The 16,486-nt window shown below is 43.4% G+C and overlaps 2 protein-coding genes across 6 annotated transcripts in view; both read left to right on the forward strand.

Annotated features, from left to right (window-relative positions):
* The window catches only part of LOC117475538 (cullin-associated NEDD8-dissociated protein 1-like), a 40,625-nt gene extending 30,104 nt beyond the window's left edge, over positions 1–10,521 (forward strand). For 3 of the 5 annotated variants that reach the window (XM_034121810.1, XM_034121811.1, XM_034121813.1), the window contains 2 exons: positions 10,067–10,137; positions 10,476–10,508. Coding sequence is in view for 3 of the 5 variants with exons in the window: in XM_034121813.1 (XP_033977704.1) it covers positions 10,067–10,072 (6 nt within the window). In the remaining 2 variants the exon portion in view is untranslated. Of the gene's footprint in view, positions 1–6,129; positions 6,182–10,066; positions 10,138–10,475 lie in introns of those variants that run through there. The other 2 variants (XM_034121814.1, XM_034121815.1) reach the window with 2 other exon arrangements.
* A 269-nt stretch (positions 10,522–10,790) lies between these two features.
* Positions 10,791–16,486, forward strand: part of LOC117475536 — a 78,958-nt gene continuing 73,262 nt past the window's right edge. Inside the window, exons 1-2 of the mRNA XM_034121805.1 lie at positions 10,791–10,935; positions 11,048–11,188. Of these exons, the coding sequence (XP_033977696.1) occupies positions 11,141–11,188 (48 nt within the window). The 5' untranslated portion in view covers positions 10,791–10,935; positions 11,048–11,140. The remainder of the gene's footprint in view (positions 10,936–11,047; positions 11,189–16,486) is intronic.

The raw sequence follows: 16,486 nt of genomic DNA on the forward strand, positions 1-16,486 counted from the left end.
ATTTTCAGCTTTGAAGCGCTTGTCAAAGTGTTGTGAATAAATCAAGACAAAGGTAAAGCTGGCATTGGTTTTCTCAAAGAGTCAGTTAAATTAAGACCAGCTGCGCATTGTTCGGCAGCTCACCTGCTCATTACTGTCTCTGTTGCTGCTTTCAAATCTCTCACACATTTTCTTTCTTCTCATACGTCAATATGTCCATAATTCCATCGTGATGATGTTGATGGGAAAACCCCTGTTCCTAGCATCTTTATTATTCTCTGAGTTTCTATGCAGGAGTAGAAAAAAGTCATATTAATAAAAGTGGCCCTGCTATCAGCTGGAGGGCTGATGTTGTTCTTCCCAATCAGAGCAGAGGCCTGGGGCCGTTCTCATTTCATCAAATTCCCCTCCTCGACTCCCCTCCTCGACTCCTATCCTCAAGACTTAGTCCCGCCCACAGGAGATGCGAGCGGAGGAGCCGAGGAGGGGAACCGAGGAGAGAGGAGGGGAAGCAGCAGGCGGTTAGAGAAATGAGAACTCCTCTCCTCTGAGCGGTCATTTTAAAGAGACGTCCATTAATGATGACAGGAGGCACAGCAGCCCTCTGTCTGATGGACAGATGTGTTCATGACCACTTATATATTTACTTTTAATTAATTGACAGTGCGGTATAATGAGACAATAACAGGCTACAGATGCGGACACACACACACACACACACACACACACATACATATATATATATATATATATATATATATATATATATATATATATATATATATATAATTTCAGAATCAAACAGAGCACTCTCATAATAACGTAACACAATCAGAGACTGGATATATCTCCCCCCCCCCCCTCGTTTTAAAATGTGCTTTATAAATAAAACCTGATTTGATTTGATATGAATGTTTGAGCCACACATATTGTGGCTTTTATGCTATCTGTTACGTTTACAGAGCCTATTCAAAGATATCATGTATGTTCAGATGTTTTTCTTTTATGCGGAGGCAGCATTGGACCTACACAGCAACTTTACATGTATTTATTGAAGAGTGGCTTTGTAGCTTTCTTTGAGCAAAGAGAGACAGAGCTTGAAAGCATCTGTATCACAGCAAGTCAAATATTACATCAGTCTATGCGCACAGATTATGAAATCAAGAGCCCAAATTAAAAACTCAAGTGCACAAATTAGTGTTGTTTTTTCCCTCCATGACACCTCCCGGGCTTTGTAGATTTTGAAAAACTGACATGAAATGTATTTCTTTAAGTATGGCCCGTTTGATCTGCAGTGACATAAAAGCCTTGAGAAAAAATGAGCAGGGACACAATGAGGCTGAAAAGAGAAGTGTTATATAACTGTCTACATTAATTACCTCGCAGACAACAGAATGGAAGCTTTAAAGCTAAATGAGAGGGAAAAGAAGATGGTGAAATAATACATGACAAAGAATAAGATAGCATAATTGTGAGATGTTTAAATATGTGCATTGATATATTCCCTCTTATGTAAATTGTTGCTTGCTTACAGAGTAGCGCGTCTAAAAGAGATCTGTAGGTTGTAGGTAGGTGTGTGGGGGGGGGGGCATCATAGGTTCTGGCAAGATGACGCACTTTTATGATGTCATCTGCCCTCTGGAACAGATTGGAATTAATTGGTTGGCCGTTTTACAGCCGCATGCCTTTTTTTAACAAGAGCATCCTTTACACACACACACGGCAGCGGTTCTAACAAAAACTCAATCATCAGCTGGAGAGAGGAATATACTTCACCTGGCAATACACCCAATGAAGTACACAACATTTTGTGTGATTCATATCAATGTCTACGAGGTCTCTTCTAACGTGCACACACACATATACGGACATAAATTACATCTCTCTCTTCCTCTCTCCATAAACACACACTCTTGCAGCTATTTCCCCTCTTGTTCTCAGCATGTTCACAGAGGCCCTTACAAAATGAATCCTATTGTGAGTCTGCAGCGATATATCAACCTTAGCCACAGTCTGGCTTTGTCCTACCCCAGAGCCAACCCTGTGTTCTCCTAGTTTGCAGGTAGCACTGATAACACTCGGGGTCTGCCGGCCCCCATTTATCACCTCCAAGTACCAGATCACTGCACGCTTTACTCCACACCAACACCACTGGACTGCAGAAGAAGAGCACACGGTGACGGGGATGCACTGATATATTTTTCCCCTGAAGAATGTTCATGGGGATCTGTGTCAACTATTTGCGTCAACTCATTAGCAAATAATACCACCTCCTGACCTTCTGACTTTTTGTCACAGCCTGGGGCCGTTCTTTAACCTGTTAAGCCCTGAGCCTGTTTTTCAGGTCTCAGGCTCGAAAATGACATTCCCAGAACAAATGACCATATCTTCCCTTCTAAAAGGGTTAAATTAATAATCTTTTGACTGTAAATTATAGTGTCCGTCCAAAAATTATTTTGTACTTATAGTGAAAACTACCCTTGGATGATGGTAAGGTAGACTAAAAGCTTTAGGAATCCAAAGTACAACATATAATAAGTACCCTGTATTAAGATTGATGCAAAACAAGTGAAATTTGACCTTTTTAGAGAGGTTTAGCAAAAATAAACCACTTCTGGGGTCATTTGGGTGGATTTTCCATATCTCTGGCCCCCCTTGCTCGATTTTGATGGTTGACACCTCTTTCTGACCGTTAGAGCCAATAGAATCGAAGGGGAGTCCCCCACACACACTCATTGTGAAACAAAAAGGTGGGGGCTTTGCGCATGTAATTTTGCATTAGAGTGAAGCTACACTCTAGCTCTGATATCTAGAAACGGAAAAACATGGATTATCAATCTCATTGCTCATGGATTATCATAAATCATTTCAAAGGCACACAGACACATTGGATTAACCTATGGATTAACTTCAGCAGAGTTTTTATCGTTTTAATGCCATTGAAGACCACTTTGGAGAGACTTCAGAGCCAAGGTAAAAATGTTAGCATTTTTAGCTACCTAGCGTCAAATGTTTTGATGTCTGTTTTTGCTTATAACGTCGCGATTTCGTATAATTCAGTGATATTGAGGGTACCCATAGATTCTGTGTCACCTCACGATGTGAATCGATGTGTTGGATGTAGAGAAATGATAAATAATAAAGTTTTGTGAGTGATTTTTGGTGCAGTAATCTGTTAGCATTTTTCGCTCGTTGCTAATTCAGAGGCCCAGCGTTAGCATTGTGGGTTTTCTTTTTAAAAAAAAAAAAATATGATCAGTTAGATGAGTTTCTTCCCGTTACATGGATATAAAACATTCATAGTTTATTAAATGAACATGCCCTCAGACACTGTTTCCTGCAAGATGTTGCGGCAGTGCCCCGGTACCGGGGTCTCTCGGGCTTAACAGGTTAATTTCAAAATAACTCCTAACACCATGTTTACTCTCCTCTGTGGCAAAATAACGTGTTGTATGAGGTGTTATATTTGATAAAACACTGATGCTTGTCTTGTTGTGATTTAACTATAATGATGGGTTCAGGAGGCGTGTGGCGCAGTGGATAGAGCGTTGGTGTTCGGATCAAGGGAGCACAGGTTCAAACCCCACTGCAGTCAGCATGTCGTTGTGTCCCTGAGACACTTCACCCCAAATTGCTCCTGTGGGGATTGTCCACAGTATTGAGTATGTAAGTCGTTTTGGATAAAAGCGTCTAACAAGTAACATGTAATGTAATGTTCAAACAGCCAGGTAAATGACTTCAATGAATCACCAATTCTAAAAGTCAAGACTTATAATTGCTCCCCAGTGCCTTACAGTATGTGTAACCTAATTCCTAAGTGCATGTAAGTAAATGTAGCCAACACTGAGGCTTTAAGGAGATATCAACAGTAAATGCAGGACTGGTGTATATCTCTTTCGGTCTGTTGTCTGTTCTTGTACTGGTTCTGATAGAGAGATATATAGAGAAGGGAGGGGCTGCAATAAAATCCTGTTCCAGGTAACGACATCCAAACATCCATCCAGCAAACATTTACACACTGTTTGAGACCACAAGCCAGGAAACCAGGGTGCTATCAAACGCGAGCTCGTCCACCATAAAACAACAGAGCAGCGGTTGCAGCAACCGCAGCCACACTACCAACTAGGCTCCTGGCCCCTCTACTGGGGGCAGTGGAGCTCCTTTCTGCTGCTTTATGGGATTAGATATGATATCAAACTGCCTGCTGAGGTTGTGGAATTCTAAGCTGTTTGTTTAACCCGTTGTCTTCTCATGAAAGGTGACAGTCAGGCTGCAGAGTACTTTGAAAGGGAAGAAACTTTATTAACAGCTTCACTTCTGAAAACCTGGTTTGGAATACCTTTAAATAGAGAAAAAAGTGTAAGGTTCCCTAAAGTAGACTCCAGGCTGGACAGTTTTAACTAAACTGACAAACACACAGCCATCACTGTTGTTAACTAATTACTTTAAAATAACAGCAGGACTAAAACGTCACTACATCAATACACTAAGCTTTGTAACAGACTGGCTGAGTTATAACATATACATTTACGAGTCATTAAACACACTCCACTGGAAAATCTGCAACAATTTATCTTAGTTAAAAATGCCATGATTTGATAAGCAATATCCATGTCAATGTTTATCCTAAATGAAAATACATACAGAAAACACAAGCTGCACTAATGTGTGTAATGAAATTCTAAGGAGCAGTGGAACCAGCAGCGAGCACTAAAGACAGAACATCTGTTACGGAGCGTCCACACAGCAGCGTTAAAAAATCTTGGAACGCTTCTGCCCATTCACTTTGAATGGGGTGACGTCACTTTGCCTCACTTTTCGCCGAACTGCATTGTGGGCAGCAGAGCGGAGATTTTCAGGATTTTCAGGATTCAAAGTTGAGCAATGTTCAACTTTTGAAGCTGAGGTGGAAGCGTCAGCCAATCAAATCCTGTGTATGCAAATCTGACAGTTCAAGCGCTAGCCAATCAAACCGCATGTACAGTATGCTGGGAGAGACATACCGCAGGTCATTTCCTCATATTCCAAAACATGGAGGAGAAATTAGCGGTAGGGAATCACCCGGTGCTTTATGACCAGACCCTATTTACCTACCGGGATACAAACCGGAGGAGCCAGGCATGGAGGGAGGTGGCAGAGACAGTGGTAGGTTTTCGCCTGTTTGGGGAGTTTATATCCAGTTTACTTCGGGCTTTTTTGCTTCATATGTCGGGGGCGGGAGATTCATGTGATTGGTTGTTGGTGCCTTGCTCGCAAAAAATCCCCAAGCTTCAGATACGCCCACCTCCAACATTTTTTTAACGCTGCTGTGTTTAACGGGCCGTTAGTGTGGCATGACAGAACATATATAATATTGCCTCATGCCAGTTAATCGCATGCCTGATTGCTGGAAAACTGAAATGACTTCCTGTAAAACAGTACTTACAGTTCCTCTATAGATTCAATTGAGATAATTTCATCTGGTAAAAACACATTTCCTTTTTAGTATGTGTCTGAACAGAGGCGTTGATGCAGGTGTTAGGGGGCGTCCATAGTTTATACAGATGTGGCACTCCAGATAGGACTCCACCCAGCGGATCCCAGTGGCTGGGGGCGTTGCCAAATTACTAAGAGGGCGTTGCCAAATTTCCCCATTGTTCAATTACAGGATTTAACCATGAGATGGCGCTTCATTCACAAATACACAAAGACAACTTGGTGTTGTAGACCTTAGTCTGTTTGCAATGTTTGCAGCTCTGCAGTTGTGTTTGCTGAATACTGTAGCATTTAATCACTTATTTGTTATGGTTTTCACAAGCTGCTATAACGAAAAAAACATCAATATGTTAGATCAAATAAAGTATATCTAATCTTATTATCTTAATTGTAATTCAATAATATATAGTCTTTATATATGTCTACAAATGTCTTACATATGGCAGGACGCATAATGTATGCTCTATATGTGTGTGTGTCCATGCATGCTGGTTCATTTCCATACAGGCTGATACAGGCTATACCCAGTTTTAATCCTTAATACGTCAACACAACTTCTGTGTTTTAGTTTGCAATGCTGACTTCCCATTTTCCCCCTCAAGTGACAGAAATATTGTTTTTTCATTTCTCTGTGTACAGTAGAAAAGGACATTATTTGCTCTTACATTTGCACAGGTCAGATCAGATCCCTTGCTATGGCGATTTTAATCTGATGCTGTGAGTGTAGGTAAGTCAAGATAAAGAAATAGGAAGGAAATAAATGTGCAATGTTTTGTCATAATGATGCTTGGACTATTTTCATTGCTGTGCTATCCCTTTCCATACAAAAAACAACACACCCACACACACCCAATTGCCACGAGTATCGACACTAGAAACAGATTAAAGAGTTTCAGTGATTTATATTGTAACGGATTGGTTATAATGTTGATGTTTGATGTGTTTGTTGTTCAGAGTTTGTTTGCATTTTACAGAGTGTCAGTGAACGTGCCACTGTTTTGATGGACGGTTCTTGTGACCTGTAGCTGTGGGTTTGGGTGGGAGAGTGTTGTCTGGTTGGTTGGGGCTGGAAGAGGGAGGTTCCTGGAGGGGGAGACGCGGGAAGCGAGAGAAGAGCTAGGGGAATATGTGACGGAGAGTGAGGATATACGACAGAGTTAGTGGATTGTTTGGCGTGGTTATGGCCAACAGTAACCTGTGATCTGTATAATAAACTCCCGGATAAAGGACAAACCAAGCCTCCCTGTGTTCCTGTAGCGAGACGCTACATTTGGTGTCAGAAGTGGGATCTTGGGCCGCAGACCGGTACGCCATCAGCACGAGGGGGACATGGACGTCCCAGTCTCTTTGGTGTTTCGCCGTCACTATGGCAAGCTGTTGAGCCAGTGTGCGGTTGAACCTTTCTACGAGGCCGTCGCTCTGTGGGTGAAGGGGTGTGGTGCGGGTCTTATGGGACCCCAGTTTTTCGCACATAGCCTTAAACACTCGGGACTCAAAGTTCCGGCCCTGGTCTGTGTGTATGACTTCAGGCGCCCCGAATCTGCTAAACATTCCCTCCACCAAAGCATCCACAATAGTCTCTGCCTCTTGATTTGGTAGGCTGTATGCCTCAGGCCACTTAGTGAAGTAGTCCATGGCTGTGAGGATGTAGCGGTTCCCTTTTTCTGTGCGGGGAAACGGCCCAAGAACGTCGATCCCGATCCTCTCCATTGTGCACCCTACCGGAAATTGCTGGAGCTGGGCATGAGATCTGTCGGTAGGGCCCTTACGTGCAGTGCAGCTGTCGCAGCGGCGACAGTAATCTTCCACGTCTCGTCTGTGTTGGCCCCAGTAGAATCTCTGTCGCAGGCGGCGGAGAGTCTTAGAGACCCCAAAGTGACCAGATCCTGGAGTTCCATGCACTGACCGAAGTACCGTCTCCCGCAGGGTCCTCGGCACCACCACCTGCCACCGTGTCTCTCCTGTAGCCGGTTCCTTCCACCCCCTCTGCAGCACTCCATCACACAGCCGCAGGGCTTCGAACATTGACCATAGCCCTTTTGTGGCACGAGAAAACTCAGAGATCTGTTCCCACCGGGGTTTGTGTTGTGCAGCCACCCAAGCGGTCACCGGCCTGATGTCGACATCCCCCTCCTGATTCTTCCTCCATTCGGCAGCATCTACAGCTAAAAGTCCACTAGGATCAGTTGGTGAGACACAGCGGGCTAGGGACACTATTCTTTCTTCTTCCCAAACCCCCTCCCATGACCCAGCGACCTTGCCTGGTTCCCCACAACCTGGACTTTTTTTCCCTTGCCCTACTCTGAGCCCCACGGTGGGCCTGTTTCCCCCTGCCGCAGACCAGGCACGGCCGCAGAGAAATCGCAGACCCCCTAACCACCTGAGAGACTTTGTTTATTCCCTCGAGGACGAGGGACTTTGAGGAGGGGGGAAAGTGTAACGGACTGGTTATAATGTTGATGTTTGATGTGTTTGTTGTTCAGAGTTTGTTTGCATTTTACAGAGTGTCAGTGAACGTGCCACTGTTTTGATGGACGGTTCTTGTGACCTGTAGCTGTGGGTTTGGGTGGGAGAGTGTTGTCTGGTTGGTTGGGGCTGGAAGAGGGAGGTTCCTGGAGGGGGAGACGCGGGAAGCGAGAGAAGAGCTAGGGGAATATGTGACGGAGAGTGAGGATATACGACAGAGTTAGTGGATTGTTTGGCGTGGTTATGGCCAACAGTAACCTGTGATCTGTATAATAAACTCCCGGATAAAGGACAAACCAAGCCTCCCTGTGTTCCTGTAGCGAGACGCTACAATATACTCAATTATTTCACAGACTTCTGTTAAATCCATTTAGACCGGCTAATACCACAGCCAGACAGACAATAATGTACCTTAGTTTTGTTTGGTCTGACTGGCTTGGGATGAGACGTTTTTCACACATAAAATGCTATTAATAAATAATCAACATGTCTGCTGTTCATGCACATTACACACCAGAGGCCTGTACTACGAAGCCGGATTTTCCTAACCTGGATATGTTTGAGTTAGCCGGTTGGCCCAATCCAAAACATACGCGCTCTCGCTAAACTGTACTACGACGCTGGTTATCAAGTGGATCGCTCAAGCCAGCCGTGTCCTATCTAGTTAGGTGCACGTTCACATGAAAGGGGTGGTATTTGGAGCATTCGACCAATCTCAAACATGGACAAGCCGTGTACTGACAGCGCAGCGCGTCATATATTTCCTGAATGAAAAGTCAACTAATATTAGACAAATATGAAGACGTTAAACTTTAAACATCCATGACTTAAACACTTTATCCAGGATCAAAGCCACATAGCTGCACCTGCAAGGTGAATACAGCTGGTAAAAGAAAAAGTGTTTGAATGCGTACATTAACAGGTTTATGATATCACTGCCCCGTCCAAGACACGAGTGGATCTGACTTTAATTACATTTGACTCGAGTGTTTTTCGTCAACTTAATGTGTTGCTTAAAATAATACTTCTGCATACAGTATGTGACACTGTGAGTGTTGCACGGCCAGATACGGCTCAGCTGACTCAGATAAGGAAATATATGATACATTATGATGTGATATGAATGATAATGGGACACATCGACGTCTGCACTCACAGTGCAGCGGACTGTACTTAATGTTACTCTGATCCGGTTACTTATGTCGTGGCAGATATTTAAGTAAGCTTTCTTAACGCTAATGTTATAATAGTCAGATTGCTCTGAAGATGGGAGGGGATATTCTTTTAATTTTCACGTTCACACAGTCAGTTGATTTTTGCCGGCCGTCTTTCCTGCAACGGCAGTTTTTCTGTATTTCCTCTATCCTGTAATATGACTTGATAGCTTTAAACTCCGCACACGGAGCTCTGATTGGTCAGCAGGCGGTGCTTTCACTGAGTTGATTTCTTAGCCTGCAACCTAACCTGCTCCGGACCAGGGGGGTATACTTAGAATCTAGTTCAACATATCCTGGATATGTTTTGAGTTAATCCGGTTGATTTAATCCAAAAAAAAAAAACGCTCTCGCTAAACTGTCCTACGACGCTGGCTATAAACTCGATCGCAAGCCAGCCGTGTCCTATCTAGTTAGGTGCGCGTTCACATACAATGGGTGGAATCTGGAGCATTCGACTAATCACAAACATGGACAAGGCTAGAGCAGCGTACTTCACAGCGGAGGAGCAAAGTGTTATAATGAGCCGCTTTGAGGACTTCAAGCACATGATAAAAGTTAAAAGCAACACGGTTGCGGCTGCCAAAAGTCGCCAAAGTGGTTGGCAACAAATTGCTGACTCTGTGAATGCGTAAGTAAATTACGTCCTATGTAACAGCGTGCACAGCTGCACATCTTTAAAAAGTGTATTGGATGCACGGCAGTCATGTCACGCTTCCAGATTAATTTTCTAGTTCAGCGGATAAATAGTCATTAAAATACCAAATTGATCATTGAGTGGCAGCCTTTTTGTCTTTATCATATCATCGCCCGAGGGTCACAAGTGGACTTTGAGCCATGCTTTAAGCCTAATGTTTTTTTTTATCCTTTTAATTTATAGCATTTATTTTTAATTCAAGCTGTACATGACATTTTTTCGTTTCGTTTTTCAGATGTAATCCCGGCGGCTCCAAAAGGACCTGGGAACAGACCAAAATAAAATACAAGAACATCCTTCAATCTGGTAAATGTCCCTCTTTTGAGATCTTGAAAATACACGTTTTGTATTGCTTCAATTGGTCTGGGTTTCATAACTGTATAGGAAAGCGGTCACATTTTGCTGGAGGCCCTCCTCCAGCAGAGTTCACCCCTGCCGAGGAGCTGGCCCTCAGCAACAATGAGGGTCGGCCCTTGATGGTAGGGGTGGAAGGGGGGTTCTCTACAGACCCTGGTTGCAGCAGCTCCCACCACCTTTATATACAGGGTAAGATTCAGGGAGCTTGAAACAGCTGGGTTGCTATAAAACACAATTATATATCTATTTTTGTGGGAGTAAGTAACATGTATTTTATTGTTCTGCAGATGATGGGAAGAACGTGGTGTTGCTGCCCCCCCCCCCCCAATCAACAACTATACCTCATACAGAGGTAACGTAACCTTTGGTATGTCACCTTGAGCTGAATATGGATAAAATAGACCATTTACATGTCTTCTTCTTTTCAGGGGGGCCTAGATGAGGATGACACACTGTCAGAGAGCGCAGAGATGGTGTGGACACGTTGCTTTAATTGATTCTTTCTGATTACTTGCACATGGTGGTGCTCTGCACATGGGACAAAAAACTACTGTGTATTGAAAATATATTCGCTTTGCTCAATTCGCAGGAAGAAGGAACTCTTCCTCCCCCGCAGCTACAGGTGCTGATTCCTCCCCCACATCGGGTGCCGATTCCTCCCCCGCAGCCTGGGGGCCCTCATCTAGGCCCTCATCTAGGCCCTCATCTAGGCCCTCATCTAGGCCCTCATCTAGGCCCTCACGACAAGTAATTAATTAAACAAAATGTAAAAGTATAGTCAAGTTTAAAATTGTCAGCTTTCTTGCTGTGAGCCATGCTTGAATGTTAAAGCAACATATATGTGTTTCATGTGTTTCAGGCTGAAGCAGACACTGTGCGGGCCCTGTAAAAACGGACCCTAGTCCAAAGCATCCAATTGAATGACCTCCTCATAGAGCACCAGAAGCTGTTGATGGAAAAAACAAAGCTGGAGGTGGAGAAATTGGAGAGAGAAAGACAGGTAATTTTGTAACATTCAGTAATTTTTTTTCAAGTCAAATGAAAGGTGCATAAGGTGACCTTTACATCTTTTAGGATACCTAAAACACAAATCCCTTTTGTCTTTAAAGAAAAAGTAAACCAAGAAATATTGGCCAATATAACATGCAATAGCATCTCTGACAGCCCTGCCAGTAGGGTAGTCCAGGGTGATGGGGTCTACCACATCAGGAGGTTGGGGGATTGCATGAGGGGCCCTCTCATTCCTCATGGTTGCAATGTTGTGCAGCACAACACAGGCCGTTATGATGGGAACCGCTCTTTCAAGGGCCACTCTGAGCCCTCGCAGGCAGGTGAATCGGGCCTTCAGTAGTCCAAAGGTCATTTCTATCCTGACCCTGACACTTTCAATGTGGCCCTTCACCAGGGTCAGGATATGGGGTCATTAGGAAAGGCTGGCAGGCATAACCCCTGTCCCCGAGCAGCACTCCACTGAAGACTCCTGAAGATAAAGGAACATTTCCATAAGTATACACAAAAGGCAGCTTAAGAAGCACAAAACAATAAGAATGTACAGTTGCCATACCCTGTTTGAGTTTGTGACACAGTGATGACTCTGAGAAGATCCTCAAGTCATGGACTGACCCAGGCCACTTTGCATCAAGGCTGGTGATGAGACACCTGTGGTCACATGTGGCCTGCAAAAGCATTTGGGGTTAACAAGCCTACTTCCACAATAAGAGCATCTAGTCAGTGTAGCATCAATGTTCATTTGAAATGAGTCCATGTTATAGAGAAAGATAGTCCAAGTGTGAAACATGTACTGTGTGAATATTTAAATGTGTGATTTCCTTTAATCACCCAGACTTCAATGTGTGTTCTATAAGTGAATGTGCAAGATTTACCTGAATGTTGAGGCTGTGGAAGGATTTGCGATTTACATAATCGCCTTCATTTTCTCCCAGGGACGCAGAGATGGGTATGTGTGTACAGTCTATACAGCCAAGCACCCTGGGAAACCCTATGAAATAGTAGGTTGCATTTATTATACAACAGTGTACAGGGACACAAATTCAGCCCGGGACGTTCAGACGCACCGGCCCACGCGTGCGGACCACCCTTTAGCCCGTTATAGGTTCTGATTGGCTCTCTAGGTTGGCATTCTAGCTTCTGACTGGCCATCGGGACGTGTACGTCATAGGAACAACATTCACTGTAAAGATATAATCACATACCTGCCATGCTGTAAAATCCCTCTTTGATCATCTGCGTGGGACATGTGCCAGGAAACACAACAAAGGACTCTGCGAGCCCTGTCAGAGCTTGTGCGACCTTATGAATAGCACTGCAGACTGTATTCTTGCTGAGGTTCTCTGCATCACCCACAGAATACAAAAAACTTCCGGTCGCAAAAAATCGCAAAGCACAGTCTGCGGCACCGTAAGGGCACAACTCCGATGTGTGGCATTAGCAATATGTGGCTCAAGGAGCTGACAAAGATAAGTCAGCCCTTCTGACGAGAACCTGTATCTTTCATACAAATACTCTTCAGAGAAAGCCAAAGGGTTTATTCTTTCCCTCAAGATCCTCTCCCGCCTGAGAGCGCCTCTCACAATCCGAGCTCCGAGCTCCACAGTGTTTTCGAGAAAAGGCGACGTCATTTTCACAGAGATGAAAATTGGTCGATAGGCGGAGCTTTTATAGGCTGAGCTCTTATCCTGGAACCTATCCTGCTCCGGAGGCTAGCCGTTCAGAATAAGTTATCTAGCCCGCTAAAAAGTGAACCAGCTTCGTAGGACCGGAAACCCCTGAAGTTAGCTTGCTAAACGAAAATCTTGATTCGTAGTATCGGCCCCAGGTTAGCCGCTCAGCATAAGTTACCATGGAGATCTAGTCCGCTAAAAAGAGAACCAGCATCGTAGGACCGGAAAGCCCGAGTTTTCCCTGAAGTCAGCCGGCTAAGCGAAAATCCGGCTTCGTAGTACAGCAGGCGCGCCGGATTCATTTTAGAAGTGGGGGGGCCAAAAAAGTGCGTGTGTATGGCCCAATCCCAAACCACGCCCTACACACTCCCCCTCCGTGGAGTGACACATGAGGCTCCCTCCTGTCAGATGGAGGGAGACAGCGGCAAGCTTTGGGACAAACTCCCCTCTCTCCGGCAGAAACAGGAAATGCCGTAACTACAACGGTTTCAAATCAGCATCTCTTTGACAAAAAATGTAAATTAATAACTCAAATAAAACTCCAAACATCTTTAATTGTGTTACTTTTTTGTAAAGCTCTTTTAGTTTTAAACCTGATGTTTATAAGCTTATTAGTTTTTGCAACAGTCTGTAAATATACACAACTTTATAATAAAATGCACACAATTACCTTTTTCTAGACTAAACACAGGTAGCCTATGATCCTAAGTTAAAAACATATGAGGTTATCATGAGGTTGTTAACATCGCAGTTTATCAGTGGGTTATTGATTCTGCGTCAGTCTTAGGACAGTCATACTATGAAGTCTTCATGGACAACATAATCAGCTGATACCCATTTTACAGTCAGAGACAACTGTTCATGGAGGCTTGGGCACTTTTTCCAGTTATTAACTCCGGTATTTACATAGCTATCATCTCCACATTTTGAGAAAGTGACAAGCCGTTTGACAGCAGCAAATCTGCATATTTCACAGAAGGCCCGTTTAGTGGTTTTGCAAAGAATTAACCACTCTCTGTTTTTGTACCATTCTGCGTTGAAGTACCTTTCTCTTTGCCCAGACGATCTAGCGGTCTCCTTTTTTTTGACAGTTAGCTGTACAGCTTTACCCGCCTCAATGTCCCGACAACAAACCTCCATGCAGTCGGATGGCGGTGGGGGGTGGCGGCGGCGGTTTTGACAGTCTCTGCGGCCGCAGAGCTGCTGCTTTTGGATTTATCTATTCTCGCTTCGCTGGTTCTTCTATGATTGATGAAGGTCCAGGCTCCGGAGAAGTGGATGTCAGGGATGTGACCTTCCAGTTGTTAAATGTAAGTTTAGATTGACTGTATTTAGTTTTCTTCTGCGCTGGTTCTTCTGACTTGTTTGCAAGTGTATCTATTCTTTCTATCTGGATTAACGGCTGACACACACAGAACAACGTAACAAATAAAGTAAACAACGTAACAAATAAACACATCTAAGCTTTTTTATTGGTTGTAATTTACATGGATACATTTGAATGGTGTGACAATGTCCTATTTGATTGGGTTAAAATTTACATATTCTTCCTGTTATGTCTGCCTGCTTTATTTTACCTAATGCAAACCTGCTCCATCGAAATCAGTCGCATTGACGCGAAGACACATTTTGAGTTGTAGGCTATACACTGTTGGAAAGAGGAGATTCCTAGCTTTCTAATGATATCAGGATTGTTTTTGTACTCCCAAATATTAAGCAAAATATGTCACATTATATAATGACTGTTACAGAGTCATCATTTTGAGAAAAAGGCCTTTAAAGTTTCCTCTTCTCTGGAAGCGGAGCAAATGATCAAAGTAGTAACGGAGGGAAGATATTTTCGTTTGGATTACTGGTCTGGGGGAAGCCCGCGAGTGTGTATACGTGTTTGTGTATTTTTGCGTTTGTGTGTATTGTGTTTGTTTCCCGGGGAAAACACTCACAAGAAACACCGGCTGTTCTTATGCGTGCTGTGACGTAAAGTTACTCCGGTCTCCGCTTGTAATTATGCCGTTACAAGCTTCAAAGTTGTATTTATCACCTGAATTTGCCGAAACAAGTTTAATATTCTGAAAGCCAAGACTTTGTTTATTTGAAATCAGATACAAACAAACTGTAACGGACCCTGCCGTGTTATCTATGATTACTATATGCCTTACATTCATAATTTCAGCAGAGGGAGGGGAAGCGGCGCTGTGGAAGAGCAGAGTGGCGTGTGAGAGGCAAGCTGTCATCTTCCCTTTACAAGCTTCAAAAATGCCTGTAGCTAATGAGATTGAATATAACAATAAAAAATAACAAAATATACACAGCTATATCAGATCGCGTTTTAGATGCGACTTTAGAGTAGAGGGGAATTATTGAAACGGGATGTGTACAGTGTTCCGCGGCATCCGCCGCTGCGAAAATGTAGGGCAGGGCTCAAAAGTGGGGGGGCCAATGGCCCCCTGGCCCCCCCCGCTTCCGGCGCCCTTGTAGTACAGGCCTCTGGTTGAGCAAACCAAGTATGAGACAGTAAAGTGGAAATGAAAAATAAATGATAAGATGCAATCTAATAAACATCCCTTTTCCACTTGACACTTAACAGAATGTGTATGATATTTAGTCTACAATAAAATCCTTTGTAAGTCAATCAAAAGGTGCTCTTATAAATGTTATTTCCTTTGTTTGCTTTTGTGTGTTATTTATTTGTGTTTTCTTAAGCTCTTTCCCATTGTTTCATCATCTTATGTATGTCTTTTTTTTGTGAAATGCTTCGTACATGTCTTGATTCAAGTCCTCATTCCCCCTCACTGCCGATGATGACTGACAGACATGGTGCATGATTTCAAACGTGACAATGTGAATGCTTCAGTATATTCAAATTAAAAAAAAATTGTTCTCTTTTTCTGTAAATATTGTATGTCTAAGTGTTACAGCGTGTATACTAAATATATACCCATCCTTTGAATACGCCGGGAAGATCTGAACACATTTCATAAATATGAACTATCCAGCTTTGGAAGAACTGCACCCCCTCGTTGGGAAATGTTCATGACCTAAAATGTCTTAACATGCTAATAGCTTAATATGTTCCTCAGCCAGAGCTATGTATGTACCACGAGTAATTCTAACACTGTCTTACATAAAGTTAGCTGCCTGACAAAACTTCCAGAAAGTCACGTCGCAACTCTCTGCCTTCCCTGTCGCAGTTCAGATCGTTCTATTTGTATTCATTTACACCTTTCATGTCACAGTATTATCACAAGACTCAATTAAACCACATTTATATGAGGCTGAACATTACAGATATGTCTCAGACACATGTATCTCCTCAGAGTGCGTACAGTTCACAGGCTCGTGCACACAGTCGGTTGGTGTCTGCTGTTTGCTGCTGACTGTCTGCCATCACCTCCTCAGAACCGCAGCAGCACTGTCACGACCCCGAGGCAACACAGCCACGTTTTTTGTGGGTGTTTGTGTGTGACACAAAAAACAATATTGAATTTCAGACAGAGTGAGAATGAGGGCATGTACGCAGTGGGAAGTGAATCGCTAGTCTTGATAGGAGCGCCTCAAGTTGAAGTTACAATAAGGACTAGCTTCATGACTGAATAATAATATTGTCATAGTTTATT

This window comes from Trematomus bernacchii, unplaced genomic scaffold (assembly GCF_902827165.1).
Source record: "Trematomus bernacchii unplaced genomic scaffold, fTreBer1.1, whole genome shotgun sequence".
In the NCBI taxonomy this organism is placed as follows: domain Eukaryota; kingdom Metazoa; phylum Chordata; class Actinopteri; order Perciformes; family Nototheniidae; genus Trematomus; species Trematomus bernacchii.